This window comes from Schistocerca gregaria, chromosome 2, assembly GCF_023897955.1.
Source record: "Schistocerca gregaria isolate iqSchGreg1 chromosome 2, iqSchGreg1.2, whole genome shotgun sequence".
NCBI lineage: Eukaryota > Metazoa > Arthropoda > Insecta > Orthoptera > Acrididae > Schistocerca > Schistocerca gregaria.
In genome coordinates, this window is record NC_064921.1 from 99959139 (window position 1) to 99983619 (window position 24481).

Sequence of the window (24481 nt, forward strand, 5' to 3'; positions counted from 1 at the left end):
TGGATCGGCGCCTGTTTCGTAGCTCCTTTTGCCATGCACAGTGTGTTATACACTACTAGCCATTAAAATTGCTACACCAAGTAGAAATGCATATGATAAAGGGGTATTCATTGGACATATATATTGTACTAGAACTGACATGTGATTACATTTTCACCTAATTTGGGTGCATAAATCCTGAGAAACCAGCACCCAGAACAACCACCTCTGGCCGTAATAACGGCATTGATACGCCTGGGCATTGAGTCAAACAGAGCTTGGATGGCGTGTACAGGGACAGCTGCCCATGCAGCTTCAACACGATACCACAGTTCATCAAGAGTAGTGACTGGCGTATTGTGACGAGCCGGTTGCTCTTGCTCGGCCACCATTGACCAGACGTTTTCAATTGGTGAGAGATCTGGAGAATGTGCTGGCCAGGGCAGCAGTCGAACACTTTCTGTATCCAGAAAGGCCCGTACAGGACCTGCAACATGCGGTCGTGCATTATCAAGCTGAAATGTACGGTTTCGCGGGGATCGAATGAAGCGTAGAACCACGGGTCGTAATACATCTGAAATGTAACGTCCACTATTCAAAGTGCCGTCAATGCGAACAAGAGGTGACCGAGACGTGTAACTAATGGCACCCCATACCATCACGCCGGGTGATTCGCCAGTATGGCGATGACGAATACACGCTTCCAATGTGCGTTCACCGCGATGTCACCAAACACGGATGCGACCATCATGATGCTGTAAACAGAACCTGGATTCATCCGAAAAAATGACGTTTTGCCATACGGGCACACCAGGTTCGTCGTTGAGTACACCATCGCAGGCACTCCTGTCTGTTATGCAGCGTCAAATGTAACCGCAGCCATGGTCTCCGAGCTGATAGTCAATGCTGCTGCAAACGTCGTCGAACTGTTAGTGCAGATGGTTGAGTTGCAAACGTCTCGATCTGTTGACTCAGGGATCGAGACGTGGCTTCACGATCCGTTACAGCCATGCGGATAAGGTGCCTGTCATCTGGACTGCTAGTGATACGAGGCAGTTGGGATCCAGCACGGCGTTCCGTATTACCCTCCTAAACCCACCGATTCCATATTCTGCTAACAGTCATTGGATCTCGACCAACGCAAGCAGCAGTGTCGCGATACGATAAACCGCAATCGCGAAAGTCTACAATCCGACCTTTATCAGAGTCGGAAACGTGATGGTACCCATTTCTCCTCCTTACACGATGGATCACAAGAAGTTTTCGCCAGGCAACGCCGTTCGACTGCTGTTTGTGTATGAGAAATCGGTTGGAAACTTCCCTCATGTCAACACGTTCTAGGTGTCGCCACAGGCGCCAACCTTGTGTGAATGCTCTGAAAATCTAATCATTTGCATATCAAAGCATCTTCTTCTTGTCGGTTAAATTCCGTGTCTGTAGCACTTGATCTTCGTGGTGTAGCAATTTTAATGGCCAGTAGTGTATTTTAATCACGGCGGCATGCGAACATTTTGGAAACTGAACCGTTTTGGAAATGCTTCTACCCTTGGCCCGAAAGCCGATGATCATGCCCTTTTTGACATCAAAAAATACTTTGTCTTGGCATTACAACAAGGACGGCAACTGTCCCCCCCCCTAACCCCCCCCCCCCCCCCCCCCCCCGTTCCTCGTCCGACACGATTTTACATCCCGTCCACGTTGACGTCTTGACGTCTAACGTAACTGGTGATCACATTAACGTGACTGGACTGTATAAACAAGACTTTCTTTTTACTAAAAGCTTATAAAGGTTAGGAGAATTAGACGATAATGAATGGTTACTGCTCTTAATATTTGGCACTGAAATGAGGCATAGCAATTTATTTCAGTTGCAGAGGAATGTCTTCATAGTAATTATTTCAAAAAAACCACTTCCAGTATCATTAGATTTAGGTTTGTTTCTAAAGATCTCATCTAGACCTCAAGAGAAAAAAAATGACTCTGGGTACTATGGGACTTAACATCTGAGGTCATCAGTCCCCTAGAACTTAGAACAACTTAAACCTAACTAACCTAAGGACACCACACACATCCATGCCCGAGGCAGGATTCGAACCTGCGACCGTCTTCATGGGTACCTGTGTGGAGCAGTTTGACGCGGAACAGCCGTGGGGATATATCGGAACAATACTAAGGAAGCGAAGTTCTCATATGAATCATGTCGCTCACAAAGCCCTTGTTCCGCCACTTCTTGACTATTTTTGTCTTTGTGGGTCCTACTGCGTTGAATCGACGGAAGGGCCAGGAAAAAATCTCTGAGATGGGCTACCCGTTTCGATGAGGGTTTGTTTAATGAGTACGTGAGAGCCACGTTGGTTCTTTAAAAAACTATACAAAACGATGAGAGAAGTTATACCAAAACTATGTGCATCACATTCTGATAAAAAGTCCAGAAAAGTATTACTCCCGCGCCTCAGGGTCCGACGATTGGTTCAAATGGCTCTGAGCACTATGGGACTTAACTTCTGAGGTCATCAGTCCCCTGGAACTTAGAACTACTTAAACCTAACTAGCCTAAGGACATAACACACATCCATGCCCGAGGCAGGATTCGAACATGCGACCGTAGCGGTCTCGCGGTTCCAGTCTGAAGCGTCTAGAACCGCTCGGCCACACAGGCCGGCTGGGTTCAACAAAATCTCTGTCAGGCTCTATATAGAGTATGTGGCTGAGTCATTCCCTTTTTTAACCAGAATACATTCTTGAACTCTATAACAAGAAAGTGTGCTCAGTAGGTGGGAGAAAGCACAGGCTACAACTGGCTACACGAAAGAAAGCAGATATTCAGAAATCTGGTGTCGAATATCATTGCTTTTCCATATGTTGTAGGATCTTATATCATATTCTGAGCACAAAATTGATGGAATAGCTCGAACAGAATGATCTCCCCTCCATCGCAGTCAACGTGGAGTCCGAAACAATAGATCATGCGAAATCCAACTCGTGTGCTTCTCAGATGACAAGCTAAAAGCCATGGATAATGGTAATTTGGTGGATGACTTCCGAAAGGTATTTAACTCAGAACCACAACTATTCTATTATCCAAAGTAAGATCGTGTGAGACATCAGACGAAATTTGAGGCTGAACTGAATATTTATGGGACGACAGAACGAATTAATTATTTTGTATGCAGAGTTATCGACAGAATTAGCTTTATAAGAGCTCCAGAGCAATGTATCGTGGTTCTTGTGGTGCTCATGTTGATCAAAATGGCTAACAGACAATGTTAGTAACAATACTAGACTTTTGGCAGGTGATGTACCTATCGATAACGAAGTGCTATCTGAAAAAAATTTACGCAAATATTCAGTCAGAGCTCGATAAGTTTTAACTTGTTAGAAAGATCGTCACCTTGCTTTAAAAGTTAATAATCGTCAAACTGTCATTTCACAAAACTCAGAAAAGGTCCTATTCCTGCAATATCAATCAGTCACTACTGGAATCAGTCAACTCATACAAATACGCTAAGGATATAAAACATTGTGACCCTTGTCTGGCGTGCAAAACTTAAGGACGAAGGTAACTTTCGCATGATCTGTTACTGCCAAGTAACATAACTAGATGAAATTTGGGCCATACATAGAGAGAACTGTTAAAAGTGTGATACAGAAGGTAACTGAAAGAAATGCGCAATGAGGTTACAAAAGATGACACTTTTATTCAAAGATAATAATTACACTGAACTCTTCGCTCTTCATGAAGGTCCCGCGGACATTTCAGAGAGCAGAACGTCGTTCTTAACTTCTTAATACGGTGTGAGATCGGCAGTGACAATGCTCTGCATTGTGCTCGCATGCTGGCCCCAAGGTCGGTAACGAATCCTTGCGGCAGGGCTTTCCATTCTTCCACCAGCGCGGATGATATCTGCTGCATGGTGGTTTCTGCGTAAATGTGCGTCTCGCCATCGCATCTCACACGTGTTCGATGGAGTTTAAGTCGGGTCGAACGAGCAGGCCAGTCCATTCGCCGAATATCCCCTCCCCCTTCCAGGAGATACCCCACGTGCGCTATTCGGTGCTGTCAGGCATTGTCATCCATAAAAATGAAGTCTGAGCCGAATACACCCCTGAGGAGACGGTCATGCGGTAGGAGTACATTGAGCGGCAAGTATACCGTGTTCAGAGATTTGTAGGTCAGTAAATCCATGCAACATTATGGCTCCCCACATCGTAACATGGTCCCACCTGTGTCCGACAGTGTTACTGGATGCATTACGTCACTCATCCCTCACCATATGAGGGTATGCCGAACACTGTCTAACACGATCGTTTTGATGGTCCCAGTGTTAAGGCGTGGTGAGATATAATGTTCCATGGGTATGCTGACCTCCACACGGTACACTCACTGGTCAACATTACTGTGACACCGCACTTCTTCCGCTCGTGCGTCTTTTTCAGGGGTGTATTCGTCCCAGACTTCGTTTTTATGTATGCCAATGGGCGATCGAATCAAAACAGCACAGGTGTAGGAGTTCATGGAACAAGAGAATATGCGGCGAATGGACTGGCCTGGCGTTTTCCCGACTAAAAATTCCATCGAGCACGTGTGGGTGGCGTTGTGGAGACATATCACAGCTCATTGCCATCCTTGTTTCTAACACGGGAGCACACTACAGAGCATGTACTGCCGTCCGTGGAGATCACACATCCAATTAAGAACCATATACTGCTGTTTGTAATGTCCAGGGGACCATCATAAATCGTGGTGACTTCAATGTAATTATTGTCTTCAAATAATATTATAATTTCTACAACGTTACAAACTTCCAGCCAACCGATTGTAAACAGAATTTAAAATTTTTTAACTAGAGGTGCGACTTCTTCAGAAGAAATTGTTACTTTACCTAACAATATCACAGGAAGGTACATTAATAGCAGGCACGCATAGAACAAATACTTAATTTTTACAAGTTAAATTGGGTAAAGATACTCACATGTGGTTAAAAGGAAAATATGAGCGACATCGCTCTAACCAAGACGTTAAAACCACAACTAAAACATTTTCCACCTGGATTAATAACAGATATAGTCAAAATTTTAAAACAACGTGTAAACATGCCTCTAAGGGCACTACAGTGGTGCAGGCCACGAGAAAGTATCAGCAACTGTACGAGCAGGCCGTGCCAAACAATGACGTGAACATGATACAGATCTCGCCATCTGGTAGCAGAATTTATAAAAGCTTAACAACATCTACACGAAATTAATATAATAATGATTAACAGATTAATAAGATGTGAATTATACAAGCAAGGGAGAGGAAAACAGTATTTGAGGGCTCACAGGGAAACGGATAAGCAACTTTAGCTCTCAAACATCTTTTAGTAGCTACTTTAAGCCATTGAAAAAATTTATATTACGCGACTACAATTGTTCATTTAATATGAGCCCATCCTTCGGAGAAAAATGTTTGAAGATGTGTAACTCTTCCAAAATATTTAGTCTAAAACCTTTTGTTTCGCAGTGCAAAATTCCGATGTCATGAATTTCCTTAGGCTTGTGGCTGTGATCAACAGGTGGTTGGCAATGGTTGATATGGAGTATAGACATTTTCATTATATTTTTTTCACAATTTTCGGCAAATATTTGAAGTTGTTCTTTTGAAACTGTAGTAGAACATAATTTTAGTTTCACTGTGGGAAGGAGTCTTACCACTTTTTGACCTTTAATGACGATCAGTATTTGTCTTTGACTTTGTGAAGCAACTATATGTGGTACAACAGAAGAAGTCCGAATGCACTAGGGGTGGGGGTGGGAGGTGGGGGGTGTTTGGGGGGGGGGGTGGCGGTGTAAATAGAATATAAAACAGTTTTTAACTCAACTGGTGTGCCATTTCTTCACACTGGCATAATTCAAAAACAGATGCTGAAAATGATGAGTAAAAATCTAAATGACAAGCTTGGTCTTAGCGGTGGGCATAGACGTGTGAGGGGAAATGCTCACGTAATCGTCGCTGGGCGCTACCCTACAGAAACTGCTACGTTTAGCTTCACCAAAGCAATTTTGCCACAACAGATACTAGGTCGAAATAAATCTCGGGTGAACAGCCTGGTATGAGTGTGCATAGTACACAATATTTCGGCAATCGACCACGTTGTCATCATCAGGTGCGCTGATGTACTGACCGGCGGTGGGCCGGCGCCATGTGTATATAGGACAATCCTCCTCCCGTTCCTCCCTCAGGCGCTTTCTATGAGTCGGTGCGGTCCGCACCCCGCGCGCGGTCCAGGTGCAGCGTCCGTTCTCCCGCTGTCTGGACGCTGCGTCCTAGGTCTTCTCGTTCAGGAGGGTCTGCCGGCACCGCTCTCGTTGTTCTTCCCTCCTCTCACAAAGTAGGTACACTCTGGGAAACATCCTTTTTCTTCTTAGTCCGGGTGATAGCGGGTCCCCACGCCTTGCTAAGGATGTAACCGCTGTCACGATTTACTTGTGGCTCCCTTACTCTGATCTCTATGGCTTCTTTTATGACACAGTCCCAGTATTTGGAAGTCTGCGTCAGGACTTTGGTTTGGTCATTACCCATGCTATGCAGTTCCGACAGGCAATGCTCAGCGATGCCGACTTACTGGGCTGTTGGAGTCTAGTATGCCGTTGATGTTCTCGGCATCGGTCCTTAGTGGTACGAATGGTCTGCCCTATGTATATACTACCACATTGGCAAGGTATCTGATAAACCCCTGATTTACGTAGAGCAATGCTGTCCTTGACACTACCAAGAAGGCTCTTGGTTTTACTTGGAGGACGGAAGATGGTTTTCACTTGGTGTTTACGTAAAATGCATCCAATGTTTCTGGATAAGACCCCACAAAACGGAATAATAGCCAAGGCCGCCTCCTTCTGAGGTTCATCCCCAGTTTCCGCCGGTGCTGCAGAGGGGGATTGTCCTATATATACATGGCGCCGGCCCACCGCCGGTCAGTACATCAGCGCACCTAACGATAGCAACGTAGTCGATTGCCGAATTATATTGTCCTATGCACACTCACACCAGGCTGTTCACCCGAGATTTATTTCGTCGCAAAATACGCCTGCAGAAATTGATGAATCACTGCTACTAAGTCGTTGATATTGACAGAAACGAAAAAAAAAAAAACATGCAAGTCAGCACGAAGTGTTCCAGACAAATACAATATGTGACGATACCGTACGATGGACCCATCAGACACTTTTTATTGTGCCACTTACCTGCAGTTACCATTGTGGTTATCGTCAAGGATGAACGCGCATCGTTTTCCTTTCGGTTCTTGCTCGAAAGGGGGTTGGCAGGTTGCTAGCTTGTACAGAATATCTAGTAATGAATCAGTACTTAAATATACAGCTCTAAAACTGGCAGTATATTTAACATGTGCAGCCAATATTTTTATAAGTATGTAAGTCGTTATTTTATACGTCGATATATCGACGTTTTTTCTCGATTTATCGAGAGCCAATAATGATACTTTTTTAAAATCGATACATCGGAATTCCGAAATTTTTAAAAATATCGGCAGTCCTAGTGACCGGTGTGGTGTAATGGGCGGCTGTCTGTGCTTCAGCGACGCCGAACCATGGACGAGATGCCCGACGTGCCGCTGGACGAGCTGGGAGAGGCGACGAGGGAAGGGCTGGAAGGACTGAACTTGGACAAGGAGCAGCTGGCGGAGCGGCTCAAGCACCTCATCACCAAGGTGGCCGACATGCCGGCCGAGAAGCGCGCCAAACTGCTCAAGTCGCTGCTGGACCAGCAGGCGCAGCCAGAGGGCGTCTGGGCCATCCTGCTCTCCCCCTACACCCTCGTCATCGTCGCCATCACCATCGTCGTCATGATCTTCCGTAAGTAGCTCTTCCATTTTCGCCCACGCGTCGTCATGATCTTTCGTAAGTAGCTCTTCCATTTTCGCCTACGTGTCGTCATGATCTTCCGTAAGTAGCTCTTCCATTTTCGCCCACGCGTCGTCATGATCTTCTGTAAGTAGCTCTTCCATTTTCGCCCACGCGTCGTCATGATCTTCCGTAAGTAGCTCTTCCATTTTCGCCCACGCGTCGTCATGATCTTCCGTAAGTAGCTCTTCCATTTTCGCCCACGCGTCGTCATGATCTTCCGTAAGTAGCTCTTCCATTTTCGCCCACGCTTCTGTGATCTTATTTACGCTTGACATGCAAAAACGTGCCCTCCAACAGAATGACGCTGTTGTGTATCCTGAAGAATTATTGTTCAATTCTTTTACCTTATTGTTCAATTCTTTTACCTCAGCGGTTCGCGCGTGCCCGCCCAGACGCGGGAGATTGCTGCGTTGCCAGTTTCACGCGCCAAGAGAAGCAGTGCTATAGTATAGTTCGCTAACTTACGTTTAGGGGGGAGCGCACAGTTTATGAAGTAACCCTTTCACTGCTACAGAGACGTGCGCCGAGCATTCAGCGCTGTGAGCGATTTTGTCATCACTACACTGCTTGCCTGTGCAGACACATGGTGTTTCGACTGCCTTGACACACTTTATCATTCTATTTCACAAAAACTATTGGGCCAAAAATTTGATTTTTACATATCTTCTTGACTCATACCTTCCCCCCATGAATGACTTAATTTTGTTTCGATGTTCAACGCAGTTATTGTGCAGCATTAGATGCACTGCACGAAATTTTCAAGAGTTTGCAGAGGTAAAAGTCTATAGCGTATCCTTTCCGTATGGTCGATTTTAGTTGCCATTAGAAATTTCAAAAAATTACATTCAAACGAATAAAATTCATGAAGTAAGACACTTCGATATTGTTTTCAAATAAAGAATATTTTAAGCACCATACAAGGTTTGAATTCAGAACCTATCGCTTAATAGCCAAACATTTTAACCACTACGCTAACGCAGCTCGTTATCCAATAGATCTCCCAGAAAACAATTACTGCTGTTCTTTATTGCGAAAAGGCGGTTAGTGGGAATGATACAAACATCTTTCCTTGCTATCGCCTGAATTAGGCCTATTGCTTGTTTGGTTTAGTTAATTAATAGACTATGAAGCAATTGGTATAAAGAATATTTTTTCCAAACTTTCTATAAAAGAAAGTCTGCTATCAAGACATTGCTTTTGTTCAATTACTTTATTTATGACTGAACGTTTCTAAAACTGAAGACACTCGTCCGTGCTCTGCACTGCAGTGGACCTCTGGCAACGTCGTTCTCTGTTCATTGGCTGACTGTGTTTTGTGACGTCAGATGCGCAGAACGAACCTCGGCCGCCGTCGTAAATGACACACACATTGGTTGGTAAACTTTGTAGTAATAGCGAGCTGGATCTGAACCAAGTATCTACTGGAATGTCAACATGTTTGCCAGACAGGGATATGACGTCCTGACCGACACCTTTTTTCCAAAATATTCGAAAAAGTTGTATACTCAAGAGGAGGCTAACATTTAAGAACAAACAATTTCCTGAGCACACCACAATTTGGATTCTAGAAGGGTTGCTCGTCTTTTCAATGCGCTTCATTGCGTAGACCACGTCACTCTCTTACAAGGGAACCTCCCCATCGCACCCCCCTCAGATTTAGTTATAAGTTGGCACAGTGGATAGGCCTTGAAAAACTGAACACAGATCAATCGAGAAAACAGGAAGAAGTTGTGTGGAACTATGAAAAAAATAAGCAAAATGTACAAACTGAGTAGTCCAGGCGCAAGATAGGCAACATCGAGGACAGTGTAAGCTCAGGAGCGCCGTGGCCCCGTGGTTAGCGTGAGCAGTTGCGAAACGAGAGGTCATTGGCTCAAGTCTTCCCTCGAGTGAAAAGTTCAATTTTTTTTTCAGACAATTATCAAAGTTCAGGCATTCACACATAATCAACTTCGCTCTCCAAAATTCCAGGACATATGCAGATTTGCTTGGACATATGCAGGATTTGACGGTCTACACAAGGAAAAATTTGAAAACGTTGAAAACATATTTTTTGACAGAGCCCAGGGAAAACTATGCGACTGTGAAACTGTTGCATTCATTTGTTGTGTGGCGGAGGGTACCCTGAGTACCTCTATCGGTTCTCCCTTCTATTCCAGTCTCGTATTGTTCGTGGAAAGAAGGATTGTCGGTATGCTTCTGTGTGGGCTCTAATCTCTCTGATTTTATCCTCATGGTCTCTTCGTGAGATATACGTAGGAGGGAGCAATATACTGCTTGACTCTTCGGTGAAGGTATGTTCTCGAAACATTATCAAAAGCCCGTACCGAGCTACTGAGCGTCTCTCCTGCAGAGTGTTCCAGTGTAGTTTATCTATCATCTCCGTAACGCTTTCGCGATTACTGAATGATCCTGTAACGAAGCGCGCTGCTCTCCGTTGGATCTTCTCTATCTCTACTATCAACCCTATCTGGTACGGATCCCACACTGCTGAGCAGTATTCAAGCAGTGGGCGAACAAGCGTACTATAACCCTACTTCCTTTGTTTTCAGATTACATTTCCTTAGGATTCATCCAATGAATCTCAGTCTGGCATCTGCTTTACCGGCGATCAACTTTATGTGATCATTCCATTTTAAATCACTCCTAATGCCTACTCCCAGATAATTAACGGAATTAACTGCTTCCAGTTGCTGACCTGCTATTTTGTAGCTAAATGATAAGGGATCTGTCTTTCTATGTATTCGCAGCACACTACATTGTCTACTCTTATGTTTTCATCACTTTTTTGGGAGTGATTATCACATCCACAAGAAAACCTAAATCGGGCAAGGTAGAAGAATCTTTTTACCCATTCGCCAAGTGTACAAGTTAGGTGGGTCGACAACATATTCCTGTCATGTGACGCACATGCCGTCACCAGTGTCGTATAGAATATATCAGACGCGTTTTCCTGTTGAGGAATCGGTTGACCTATGACCTTGCGATCAAATGTTTTCGGTTCCCATTGGTGCGGTGTGGTCGCAAAACATAGACACTAAACTTATTTGAGTGAACAGAGACGTCAATGAACAAACTGATAGATCATAACTTTGCGAATATAAAGAAAGTAAACTTTTCACTCAAGGGAAGACTTGACCCACGGACCTCTCGTTCCGCAGCTGCTCGCGCTAACCACGGGACCACGGCGCTCCTGAGCTCACCTTTTTTTGATGTTGCCTGTCTTGCGCATGGACTACTCAGTTTGTATATTTTGCTTATTTTTTTCATTGTTCCAGACAACGTCTTCCTGTTTTCTCAATTGATCTGTGTTCAGTTTTTCAAGGCCTATCCACTGTGCCAACTTATAATTAAATCTGAGGGGGGTGCGATGGGGAAGTTCCCTTGTTAGAAAACCTTAATATTTATGGAAATTTGTGGTAAGTTCTATGGCACGAAACAGCTGAGGTCATAGATCTCTAGGCTTACACACTACTTTATCTAACTTAAACTAACTTACAGTAAGGACAACACACACACCCATGCCCAAGAGAGGACTCGAACCTCCGACGGGGAGAGCCGCGCGAACCGTCACAAGGAGCCTGAGACCGCACGGCTACCCCGCGCTGGTAAAATTTTATGGAATCAATTGCTTTACAAACAGTTTGTTTGAATTATACTTAACAAACAGAATATATAGAACTGTGCTAAATAATTCAGACAATGTTGGAAAGAGAAACTGATATAAGTCGGCGTATTTAGAGATGTGTACAAAGGCAGAATGCGGCGCTACTGTCGGCAACGACTATATAAGATAACAAGGGTCTGGCGCAGTTGATAGATCGGTTACTGGTACTACAATGGCAGGTTATCAAGATGTAAGTGAGTCTGAATGTCGTGTTATAGTCGGCGCATGAAACGATAGTTCACAGCATCTCCGAGGTAGCGATGAAGTAGGGATTTTTCCGCACGACCATTTCACGAATGTATCGAGAATATCAGGAATCCGGTTAAACATCAAATCTCCGGCATCGCTGCGGCAGGGAAAAGATCCTGTAAGAACCGGACCAAAGACGACTGAAGACAATCGTTCAACGGCACAAAAATGCAACCGTTCCGCAGACTGCTCCAGATTTAAATGCTGGGCCATCAACAAGTGTCAGCGTGCGAAACCATTCAATGTGACATCATCGATATGGGCTTTCGGAGCCGAAGTCCCACTAGCGTACCCTTGATGACTGCGCGACACAAAGCTTTACTACGCCTCGCCTGTGCCCGTCAACACCGACATCCGACTGATGATCACTGGAAACTTGTTGCCTGGTCGGACGAGTCTGGTTTCAAATTGTATGGAGAGGATGGACTCGTACGGGTATGGAAACAACCTCATGAATCCATGGACCCTACATGTCAGCAGGGGACTGTTCAAGCTGTTGGAGGCTCTGTAATGGTGTGGAGCGCGTGCAGTTGGAATGATATGGGACCCCTGATACGTCTAGATACGACTCAGACAGGTGATAAGTACGTAAGTATCCTGTCTGATCATCTGAATCCATTCATGTCCATTATGCATTTCGTCGGACTTGGGCAATTCCAGCAGGATAATGCGACACCTCACATGTCCAGAATTGCTACAGAGTGCCTCCAGGAACACTCTTCTGAGTTTAAAAGCTTCCGCTGGCCATCAAATTCCCGGAACATGAGCATTATTGAGCATATCTGGAATGTCTTACAACGTGCTGTTCAGAAGAGATCGCCACCCTCCTTAATCTTACGTATTCAGAAAGCAGGATTCATGGTGTCCATTTCTCCAGCAATAATTCAGGCTTTAGTTAAGTCCATGCCACGTCCGTTGCGGTATTCTGCGTGCTTGCGAGGGCCGTACACGATATTAGGCAGGTGTACCAGTTTCTTTGGCTCTCCAGTGTATGTGAAGACCTTCCACTCAACATTCATCGGACCGTGTTCGTACTTTATATAGCGATACTAGTGGTTTAATGAATACCATTAGACAGAAAGCAACAGAAGAAATTGTTTATAATGTTTTGCAAGGTATTCTTAAATATTTCCCTGAAAAGCAATCCTTCCTAAATTTTGAGAAAGCACACTGTCTTCATTAGTTTGATTTTTTCAAAGAAAATGACAGCAATCAGTCTCTATTAATAACACTGTTTAATTCAGTGAATAGCATCTTTCGACAGGTTTATCTCCACAAGGCTATTCACAAGGTGCACATTTTTTTGAATTTTACGAAGGTCTTTTTATGGAACAAAAATAGCAAAAAACCTATGTAAACGTCAAACAAATGTGCATCGGTTGGTGTATGGAGCTATTTACTGCAATGAACAGCATTATTAATAGCGGATGGTTGCTGTGTTTTTCTTTGAAAGAATCAACTTACAATTTGTACACAGCTATGGTCTCAAAATGGTAGTTTTCGGTATCATAACACTATATTCAATTCTGTACAACAAATAGTCACACCGACAACTGATGCAGCAAATGAACAGGAGTCAATAAACAGGTAGAATAGTCCAAATTTTTGGGTGTACATATTGATGAAAACTTGAACTGGAAGAAACATATCACTCTGCTGCTCAAATAATTAGGTTCAAATGCTTTTGCTCTTCGTACAATTGCTAGTGTTGGAAATAAAGGCATCAACGTCCTCACATATTTTTCCTGTTTCCAATCGATAATGTGTATTGGAATAATTTTCTAGTGTAACCCATCACTTACAATTAGAAATAAAGTATTAATTGCACTGAAGCGATTAGTGACGGTAATATGTTGTATTCACCCACAGTTATACTGTAGGTACCTCTTCAAGGTGTTAGGTGTTTTAACTGAACCTTCAGTATATATATATATATATATATATATATATATATATATATATATATATATATATATATATATATATATGTGTGTGTGTGTGTGTGTGTGTGTGTGTGTGTGTGTGTGAGTGTGTGTCCACACCTACAACACTAGATAAAAAAATGACCTTTTCTTACGCATTATTAAAGCTTGAGATCAGTTTGGATTCTGTAGAAATATTGGAACACGTGAGGCAATACTGACCCTACGACTTACCTTAGAAGCTAGATTAAGGAAAGGCACACCTACGTTTATAGCATTTGTTTACTTAGAGAAAGGTTTTGATAATGTTGACTGGATTACTCTCTTTCAAATTCTGAAGGTGACAGGGATAAAATACAGGGAGCGAATGGCTATTTACAATTTGTACAGAAACCAGATGGCAGTTATAAGAGTCGAGGGACACGAAAGGGAAGCAGTGGTTGGGAAGAGAGTAAGACAGGGTTGTAGCCTCTCCCCGATGTTATTCAATCTGTATATTGAGCAAGCAGTGAAGGAAACAAAAGAAAACTTCGGAGTTGGTATTAAAATCCATGGAGAAGAAATAAAAACTTTGAGGTTTGCCGATGACATTATAATTCTGTCAGAGACAGCAAAGGACTTGGCAGAGCAGTTGAACGGAATGGATAGTGTCTTGAAAGGAGGATATAAGATGAACATCAACAAAAGCAAAACGAGGATAATGGAATGTAGTCAAATTAAGTCGGGTGATGCTGACGGAATTAGATTAGGAAATGAGGCATTTAAAGTAGTAAAGGAGTTTTGCTATTTGGGGAGCAAAATAACTGATGATGGTCGAAGTAGAGGGGATATAAAATGTAGTCTGGCAATGGCAAGGAAAGCGTTTATGAAGAAGAGAAATCTGTTAACATCGAGTATAGATTTGTCAGGAAGTCGTTTCTGAAAGTATTTGTATGGAGTGTAGTCATGTATGGAAGTGAAACATGGACGATAAATAGTTTGGACAAGAAGAGAATAGAAGTTTTTGAAATATGGTGTTACAGAAGAATGCTGAAGATTAGATGGGTAGATCACATAACTAATGATGAGGTATTGAATAGAGTTGGGGAGAAGAGAATTTTGTGGCACAACGTGACTAGAAGAAGGGATCGGTTGGTAGGACATGTTCTGAGATATCAAGGGATCACCAATTTAGTATTGGAGGGCAGCTTGGATGGTAAAAATCGTAGAGGGAGACCAAGAGATGAATACACTAAGGAGATTCAGAAGGATGTAGGTTGCAGTACTTACTGGGAGATGAATAAGCTTGCACAGGATAGAGTAGTATGGAGAGCTGCGTCAAACCAGTCGCAGGACTGAAGACCACCACGACAACAACGACATTAAAGCTTGCAATTGCTTAGATAGGAGTTCTATTTACATCAACAGGAGTTTTTGATCATTTGCCCAACAACATAAAATACCTGCCAGGAAGCAAAGCTAGTTCTAAATGTAACCTAAAATCATTTCTACTGGAAAACTTCTATTTCATAGACGAAAAAGAAAAAAATACTAGTTTTAAGTGTAATTTGTAGTTTCATTAGTAAGACTAAAAACAGTATGTTCATTAACGTTAAAACTAATCATGTATACCGTATACCGCAATCAATAGAGGAATGAGCTGTTAGTTAGTTACATGTTCCATACATCATTTGGAACATGTAACTAACTAACAGCTCATTCCTCCATTAATTGCGGTATACGGTACAACCTATTTTCAAGTGGGTCTGCTGTACGTTGATATAATGCCAGATGAAATTTAATGTTATTGTCCATTTCTGCGGATCTGAGACAGCGATTGTTATATTTAATCGTTATAGCTTATTTACATTCGACACACTTTACAGCAGTGTTCAGATAATACAGCACCTGGTTTCGGGATAGCTCATCATCCAGCTATGAATGTTCTGATCATCTCATCGAACACACTAAAACACACATATAATTTGTGATGTACAAAGGTCTTCATCTTACTTGAGTGTCATCCAGTTCTGTCTCCTTTGCTAGTTCCACTAATATATTCTCCGCCATTGACTATGATGGTATCAGTCCGTTTAGATTCGTGAACAATTATGATCACCATAAAGCGATCGTTTTTAACGTCGAGGATGCCATCTTTGAGTATGAGAATCACCGATACATGAATTTTCTTCACGAAAAGTAGAAATTGACTTCACTTATTCTCACGAGCTACTTAAATTACGGCATATTAGCTAACTGTGTAAGTAGGCTGTTTAGGTTCTTATATTGGTAACGCCACCGCCACCTAGCGCTCTGTATGAAAATCACTGGCTGTGCTGTGTGCAGTCTGTGGATGGGTGGCATTGTTGGAATTTGCTATTGTAGTGTTGGGCACTTGGCTGTTAACAGCCCGTAGCGTTGCGCAGTTGGAGGTGAGCCGTCAGCAGTGGTGCATGTGGGGAGAGAGATGGCAAAATTTTGAGAGCGGACACTTTTGAACACTATTAAGGTAAATACATTGTTTGCTCTCTATCAAAATCTTTCATTTGATAAATATGCCTATTAGTAGTTAGTGTCTTCAGTAGTTTGAATCTTTTATTTAGCTGGCAGTATTGGCGCTCGCTGTATTGCAGTAGTTTGAGTAACGAAGATTTTTGTGAGGTAAGTGATTTGTAAAAGGTATAGGTAATTGTTAGTCAGGGCCATTCTTTTGTAGGGATTATTAAAAGTCAGATTGCGTTGCGCAAAAAATATTGTGTGTCAGTTTAGTGTTGATCAGAATAGGGAAAGAGCGAAATGCCTGAGTACGTTCAGTCAATAGAACAGAATCTATAAACAATATTCAATCCCTTTCGTGTCCATGGAGAGAGTGAAAATAAAATTAGACTAATACGGGCATAGACAAATGCATGTAACGAATTACCCTTTCCATACTCCACGATGGTATAAGAAGACGCTCTAAGCTGTTATAAAAAGGAAGGAAGGAAGATTTCGTTTAACGTCCCGGCGACATCCAGGTCATTAGAAACGGAGGACAAGCTCGGATGGGGATGGAAATCGGCCATGCCCTTTCAACCGGCATTTACCTGAAGTGATTTAGGGAAATCACGGGAAACCTAAATCTTGTTGGCCAGTCGCATATTATAAAAAGTACCCTCCGTCAAGGACACTAAATTAAATTGCAAATTGGATAACGAGATAATCTTTTCTGATATGCGATGTAGAACTGAACGAAACTCAGTATTGTTTGATGTTTACTTCTGCACTGTAGAGCATATCTTCAGAAGTTCTTTAATTCCTTTTTGAACTTATTTCCCTGCCATCAACCACAAATCCGAAATTAGGGGAGCATAGTGGCCATGGCAGGCAAAGTGGTTACTGGGGTCCCAGAAGCTTATGAGGTACTGACAAGGAGCTAGAAATTCGTTCACTAATTATCCATGTAGGGTCCAGTCACCCCATGAAGTCTAACCTATTCGCTGCGCCGCTATTCAGAGTTATAATAATATCTGTGAATTTCAGTTGTTCCGATTTAAGGTAAATGGTCACTTTGAGTATTTAGTGTGGAGAAAGAACGTGACCTACGTCTTTTTAATGAAACTTTGTTGAAAGTATCATATCTTAACTCCATAATCTTATTCTAGTTATTGAAAGTTCGGTCATGCTATTAGAGGGTACTGCAGCTTTTGTGTAATAGAGTCAATGCAGGCAAAGTGGCCATCTCATCGGTGGCTTCTGGCCATTTTGTGTAGGGGGAAAACGTAACAACAGCGGCCGAAAAGATGGCCTCCGTGGCGATACTTAGTCGAAACCCTTACAACAGTGACCCAGAAGCGGCAAATAAAGAAAGAGAAGAAAAATAAAATAAAAAGAAGGAAGAAGGGAGAGAAGAAAGACAACAAAAAAGTTAGGGATAGCAGAAAACAACCCTAGTCGTACTCTTTTTGACGCTAACGATGAAGGTGAACGCATAGAGTGCATGTGATGCGAAGAAAAATTTTCAAATCCAAGGCCAGGACAGCAGTGGATTAAGTGCCACCTGTGCTCCCTCTGGACGACGAACTCTGTGCTGAAGTTTAGGAACGCAGTTCGGCTTTTGTTTGTGAAAAGTGTAAATAATTTAATTCTAATCATGTTTCACAATAAATTTTATTTAGTTCTTTTTTAGTTTTTTATCTCTTAGTTATGAGTCAGATGAAGAGGCCATTCTTCCACTTTGTGAAAACTGAATTTTGTAAAATATATAATTTGATACAAAGGTGCTTAAACTATTCCATATTCTGCTTCAGTGGTTGTAGATCATAATCACTCATTTCTAGGCCTTTGAGTCTATTGCTGTTCAGTTTAAATAAATAGGAATACCACAGCCTGCTCACTTTGATCGGCTCTCCCGTACATGGTAATAGAATGTATCTGATGTAAATTGAAAGTGGAGGGGGTCGGGGGAGAAAGGAAAGGGAAGGAAAGGGATTACTGATGTAAACTGCATCGAGACTTTACGGGGAATCAGGGGCGACGAGTAAAAATGTTCGCCAAATCGGCATCCGAAACGGGATCTCCCGCTTAATAGGCAGTGCGACACACACTCATTCAGTTAACATACTGTATAATGAGTAACAGCTGCCATTTCTGCGTGGTGTCTGTTGTTTCTTGCATGTCCGAAAGAACAGACTCCATGCATTCATATAATTGATTCACTTCAATGGGCAATGCATTCACTTTCTTCAGTACGGATGTACAATTACATCTGACATCCTGTGGGAATCTCAAAGTAGTGAGCTTGGAGGATGTATCCGGAAAGAGAGGAACAACGAAGACTGGAGGCGTGAGCGGAAAACCAAGTTTAGTCTCTCACAAGATCTGAGTACAAAAACTGTTGTTGTTGTTGTGGTCTTCTCTCCAGGGACTGGTATGATGCTGCTCTCCATGCTACTCTATCCTATGCAAGCTTCTTCATCTCCCAGTACCTACTGCAGCCTACATCCTTCTGAATCTGCTTAGTGTATTCATCTCTTGGTCTCCCTCTACGATTTTTACCCTCCACGCTGCCCTCCAGTACTAAATTGGTGATCCATTGATGCTTCAGAACATGTCCTACCAACCGATCCCTTCTTCTGGTCAGGCTCCTCTTTTTCCCAATTCTATTCAATTCCTCCTCATTAGTTATGTGATCTACCCATCTAATCTTCAGCATTCTTCTGTTGCACCACATTTCGAAAGCTTCTATTCTCTTCTTGTCTAAACTATTTATCGTCCATGTTTCACTTCCATACATGGCTACACTCCATACAAATACTTTCAGAAACGACTTCCTGGCACTTAAATCTATACTCGATGTTAACAAATTTCTCTTCTTCATAAACGCTTTCCTTGCCATTGCCAGTCTACATTTTATATCCTCTCTACTTCGACCATCATCAGTTATTTTGCTCCCCAAATAGCAAAACTCCTTTACTACTTTAAGTGTCTCATTTCTTAATCTAATCACCCGACTTAATTCGAATACATTCCATTATCCTCGATTTGCTTTTGTTGATGTTCATCTTATATCCTCCTTTCAAGACACTATCCATTCCGTTCAACGGCTCTTCCAAGTATTTTGTTGTCTCTGACAGAATTACAATGTCATCAGCGAATCTCAGAATTTTTATTTCTTCTCCATGGATTTTAATACCTACTCCGAAGTTTTCTTTTGTTTCCTTTACTGCTTGCTCAATATACAGATTGAATAACATTGGGGAGAGGCTGGAACTCTGTCTCACTCCCTTCCCAACCACTGCTTCCCTTTCGTGTCCCTCGGCTCTTATAACTGCCATCTGGTTTCTGTACAAATTGTAAATAGCCATTCGCTACCTGTATTTTACCCCTGCCACCTTCAGAATTTGAAAGAGAGTATTCCAGTCAACATTATCAAAAGCTTTCTCTAAGTCTACAAATGCTAGAAACGTCGGTTTGCCTTTCCTTAACCTTTCTTCTAAGATAAGTCGTACAGTCAGTATTGCCTGACGTGTTCCAACATTTCTACGGAATCCAAACTGACCTTCCCCGAGGTCGGCTTCTACCAGTTTTTCTGTTCGTTGCGATACAAAAACTGTCAGACGGAAATGTACGCTGAGTGCCTATCACTATCATGCAACACTGTCATTTAAGTCTGTATATGTCCGTAGTTACAAGCGGTGAGTCCAAACAGTTCGCGCAGCCTACATTCACACGGCCGTTCGCGGCGGAGCGTGCGCTTTTTAGTCCAGGGATGCAGGAGTACTCAAGTCGGCATTGAGCCCGCGGTGACGTGGCATGGCATGATTGGCCCGTATTTTGTAGCTTGCTACACTCATGCTCAGAAATTAAGGCTAATTGCGGAATGTGGTGCCACACAACGTGGAATTACACCAAACTGGAACTAATAGCATAGGTACATAAGGTACAGACACGACACAGATCTGTAAGTCTACGGTATTGGTGATAAGTTGAGAAAACCGTCGCGAAACACATGTGCTATAAAACGCCACTGTTTCCTGCGCATGTACCCCGACATCAATATGGGTTACGGTCACCAAGCACACGTACACAGGTCGCACAACGGGTTGGCATACTCTGGATCAGGTGGTCGAGCAGCTGCTGAGGTATAGCCTCCCATTCTTGCACTAATGCCTGTCTGAGCTCCTGAAATGTCGTAGGGGTTTGAAGACGTGCAGCGATACGTCGACCGAGAGCATCCCAGACATGCTCGATGGGGTTTAGGTCTGGAAAACAGGCAGGCCTCTCCATTCGCCTGCTATCGTATGTTTCAAGGTACTCCTCCACGATGGCAGCTCGGTGTGGCCGTGCGTTATCATCCATCAGGAGGAAGATAAGACCCACTACACCCCTGAAAAGGCGGACATACTGGTGCAAAATGACGTCCCGATACACCTGACCTGTTACAGTTCCTCTGTCAAAGACGTGCAGGGGTTACGTGCACCAATCATAATCCCATCCCACGCCATCGAACCACGACCTCCATAAATGTCCCTTTCAAGGACATTAAGGGGTTGGTATCTGGTTCCTGGTTCACACCAGATAAAAATCCGAAGAGAATCAAAATGTTCAAATGTGTGTGAAATCTTACGAGATTTAATTGCTAAGGTCATCAGTCCCTAAGTTTACACACTAAATTATCCTAAGGACAAACACATACACCCATGCCCGAGGGAGGACTCGAACCTCCGCCTTTCGGAAGTCAAGGAAAATGGCATCTACCTGAGAGCCAGTATCTAATATTTTCTGGGTCTCATGAACAAATAAAGCAAGTTGGGTCTCACACGATCGCTGTTTCCGGAATCCATGTTGACTCCTACAGAGCAGATTCTGGGTTTCCAGAAACGACATGATACGCGAGCAAAAAACATGTTCTAATATTTTACAACAGATCAGAGATATTGAAACGTCCCCCTAGAAAAATTATACATGACTGTGCTTAAAGTGACACACAATATTTTTAGCGCAACGCAATCTGACTTTCAAAAATCCCTACAAAAGAATGGCCCTGTCTAACATTAACCTATACCTTTCACAAATCACTTACCTCACTAAAAATCTTCGTTACTCGAAATACTGCAATACAGCGAGCGCCACTACTGCCAGCTGAATAAAAGATTCAAACTACTCATGGCACTAACTACTGATAGGCATAGTTAGCAAATGAAAGATTTTGGTAGAGAACAAACAATGTATTTACCTTACTAGTGTTCAAAAGTCAAAATATCTATAGCAGTTCATGACATCCAGTCTTACAAATTTCAGAACTCCGCCATTTCTCTCCCCACATCCACCACTGCTGGCGGCTCACCTCCAACTGCGCAACGCTACGCGCTGTTAACATCCAGCTGCCCAACACTACAATGGTAGACAACAACGCAAACTAGCCACAGACTTCACACAGCACAGCCAGTGATTTTCATACAGAGCGCTACGTGGCGTTACCAATAAGAAAACCTAAACAGCCTACTTACAATATAGGTCTATAGTTTTGCGCATCTGCTCGACGACCCTTCTTGAAGACTGGGACTACCTGTGCTCTTTTCCAATCGTTTGGAACCTTCCGTTCCTCTAGAGACTTGCGATACACGGCTGTTAGAAGGGGGGGGGGGCAAGTTCTTTCGCGTACTCTGTGTAGAGTTGAATTGGTACCCTGTCAGGTCCAGTGGACTTTCCTCTGTGCAATGATTTCAGTTGCTTTTCTATTCCTTGGACACTTATTTCGATGTCAGCCATTTTTTTCGTTTGTGTGAGGATTTAGAGAAGGAAATGCAGTGCGGTCTTCCTCTGTGAAACAGCTTTGGAAAAAGGTGTTTAGTATTTCAGCTTTACGCGTGTCATCCTCTGTTCGGATCTCGGTCAGGTGCACAGTTTCACTCTAAGTCGCTGATTCCGCGGTGAAGTCCCGGAGCATCTGACATTAACAATACCTCCCATTTCCTTTTCTTTCCCCCCTTCCTACTTCAGTTTACATGTAATGCATCGCAGCTGCAGACTCCATGTGGGTAGTGCAGTGGGAGATCTCGAATTCGGACCCCAGTCCGGTACACATTTTCACTCGTCGTAGCTGATTCCGCGTAAAGTCCCAGTGCATCTGACATCAATAATCCCATCCATTTCCATTTCTTTCTGTCTCGTCCTTCTTCAATTTAAGTAATATGTTTCACAGCTGCGGATGCTGCTTGGTGTCTGTTCTTTCGGACATTCGTGGAATGTATTTGAGTTTCCAGCTCTCCTCACGTGCTTACAGGTGAAACCAATAATTTACTTCACATCTGTTCACACTCTTTTTGGCACAGGTATCAGCTCTTCTTACCATGTCTTTTCTGGAGACTTGAAAACTCTTCTGTGCAAATGAACATGGGTTCTGGAAACAACGACTGTGGAAAGCTCGCACTCTCCGTCCATTACCCTCAGAAAGCAGTACACGCTATAACCGAGGTTGGTTCCGTGTTGCCTGGCTTCCGGAAAGCGTTCGATACTGTTCCGCACTGCCGCTTAACGAACAAAATAGTATCATACGGATTATCAGTCAGTCGTGTGACTGGATTGAAAATGTCCTAGGAAACAGCATGTCATTCTCAACGGAGGGGATCTTCCGACTTGAAAGTAACTTGGGGCGTATCCCAATGGAGCATTATACACTACTGGCCATTACAAATGCTACACCAGGAAGATGACGTGCTACAGACGCGAAATTTAACCGACAGGAAGAAGATGCTGTGATATGCAAATGATTAGCTTTTCATTCACACAATCTTGGCGCCGGTGGCGACACCTACAACGTGCTGACATGAGGAACGTTTCCAACCGATTTCTCATACACAAACAGCAGTTGACCGGCGTTGCCCGGTGAAACGTTGTTGTAATGCCTCTCGTAAGGAGGGGAAATGCGTACCGTCACGTTTCAGACTTTGATAAAGGTCGGATTGTAGCCTATCGCGATTGCGGTTTATCATACCGCGACATTGCTGTTAGCAGAATATGGAATCGGTGGGTTCAGGAGGGTAATACGGAACGCCTTGCTGGATCCCAACGGCCTCGTATCAGTAACAGTCGAGATGACAGGCATCTTATCCGCATGGCTGTAACGGATCGTGCAGCCACATCTCGATCCCTGAGTCAACAGATGGGGACGTTTGCAAGACAACAACCATCTGCACGAACAGTTTGAGGACGTTTTCTGCAGCATGGACTATAAGCTCGGAGGCCATGGCTGCGGTTACCCTTGACGCTGCTCACAGACAGGAGCGTGTGCAATGGTGTACTCGACGACAAACCTGGGTGCACGAATGGCAAAACGTCATGTTTTCGGATGAATCCAGGTTCTGTTTACAGCATCATGATGGTCGCATCCCTGTTTGGTGGCATCGCAGTGAACTCACTTTGGAAACATATATTCGTCATCACCATAGTGGTGTATCACCCGGAATGATGGTATGGGGTGTCATTGGTTACACGTCTCGGTCACCTCTTGTGCCCATTGACGGCACTTTGAACAGTGGACGTTACATTTCAGATGTGTTCCGATCCGTGGCTCTACCCTTCATTCGATCCCTGCGAAACCATACATTTCAGCAGGATAATGCACGACCGCGTGTTGCAGGTCCTGTAGGGCCGTTCTGGATACAGAAAATGTTCAATTGCTGTCCTGGCCAGCACATTCTCCGGATCTCTCACCAATTGAAAACATCTGGTCAATGGTGGTCGAGCAACTGGCTTGTCACAATACGCCAGTCACTACTCTTGAAGAACTGTGGTATCTTGATGAAGCTGCATGGGCAGCTGTACCTGTACACGCCACCCAAGCTCTGTTTGACTCAATGCCCTGGCGTATCAAAGCCGTTATTACGGCCAGAGGTGGTTGTTCTGGGTACTGATTTCTCAGGATCTATGCACCCAAATTGTGTGAAAATGTAATCACATGTCAGTTCTAGTACAATATATTTGTCCAATGAATACCCGTTTAGCATCTGCATTTCTTCTTGGTGTAGCAATTTTAATTGCCAGTAGTGTAAGACCGTTACTTGTCACCATATGTATAAATGACTAAGTGGACAACGTCACAAGTTCCCTGAGGCTTTTCGCGGGTGATGTTGAATACAGAGAAGTAACCACGCTAGGAATTTGTACCGAAATGCAAAGAAGACCTGCAGAGGACCGAAGCTGCAGGGATTGGGATTTGTTCCTCTGATTTAGCAAACGTTACGTGTAGCGGAAAAAAAGACAGAAAGATGCATTATTGATTAATTACACTTTTGCAGAA

At 43.3% G+C, this 24481-nt stretch overlaps 1 protein-coding gene across 1 annotated transcript in view; it reads left to right on the forward strand.

Moving 5' to 3' along the window:
* LOC126336425 (uncharacterized) overlaps positions 1–24481 on the forward strand; it is a 72059-nt gene that overhangs the window by 43690 nt on the left and 3888 nt on the right. Inside the window, exon 2 of the mRNA XM_050000119.1 lies at positions 7554–7830. Within this exon, the coding sequence (XP_049856076.1) occupies positions 7566–7830 (265 nt within the window). The 5' untranslated portion in view covers positions 7554–7565. The remainder of the gene's footprint in view (positions 1–7553; positions 7831–24481) is intronic.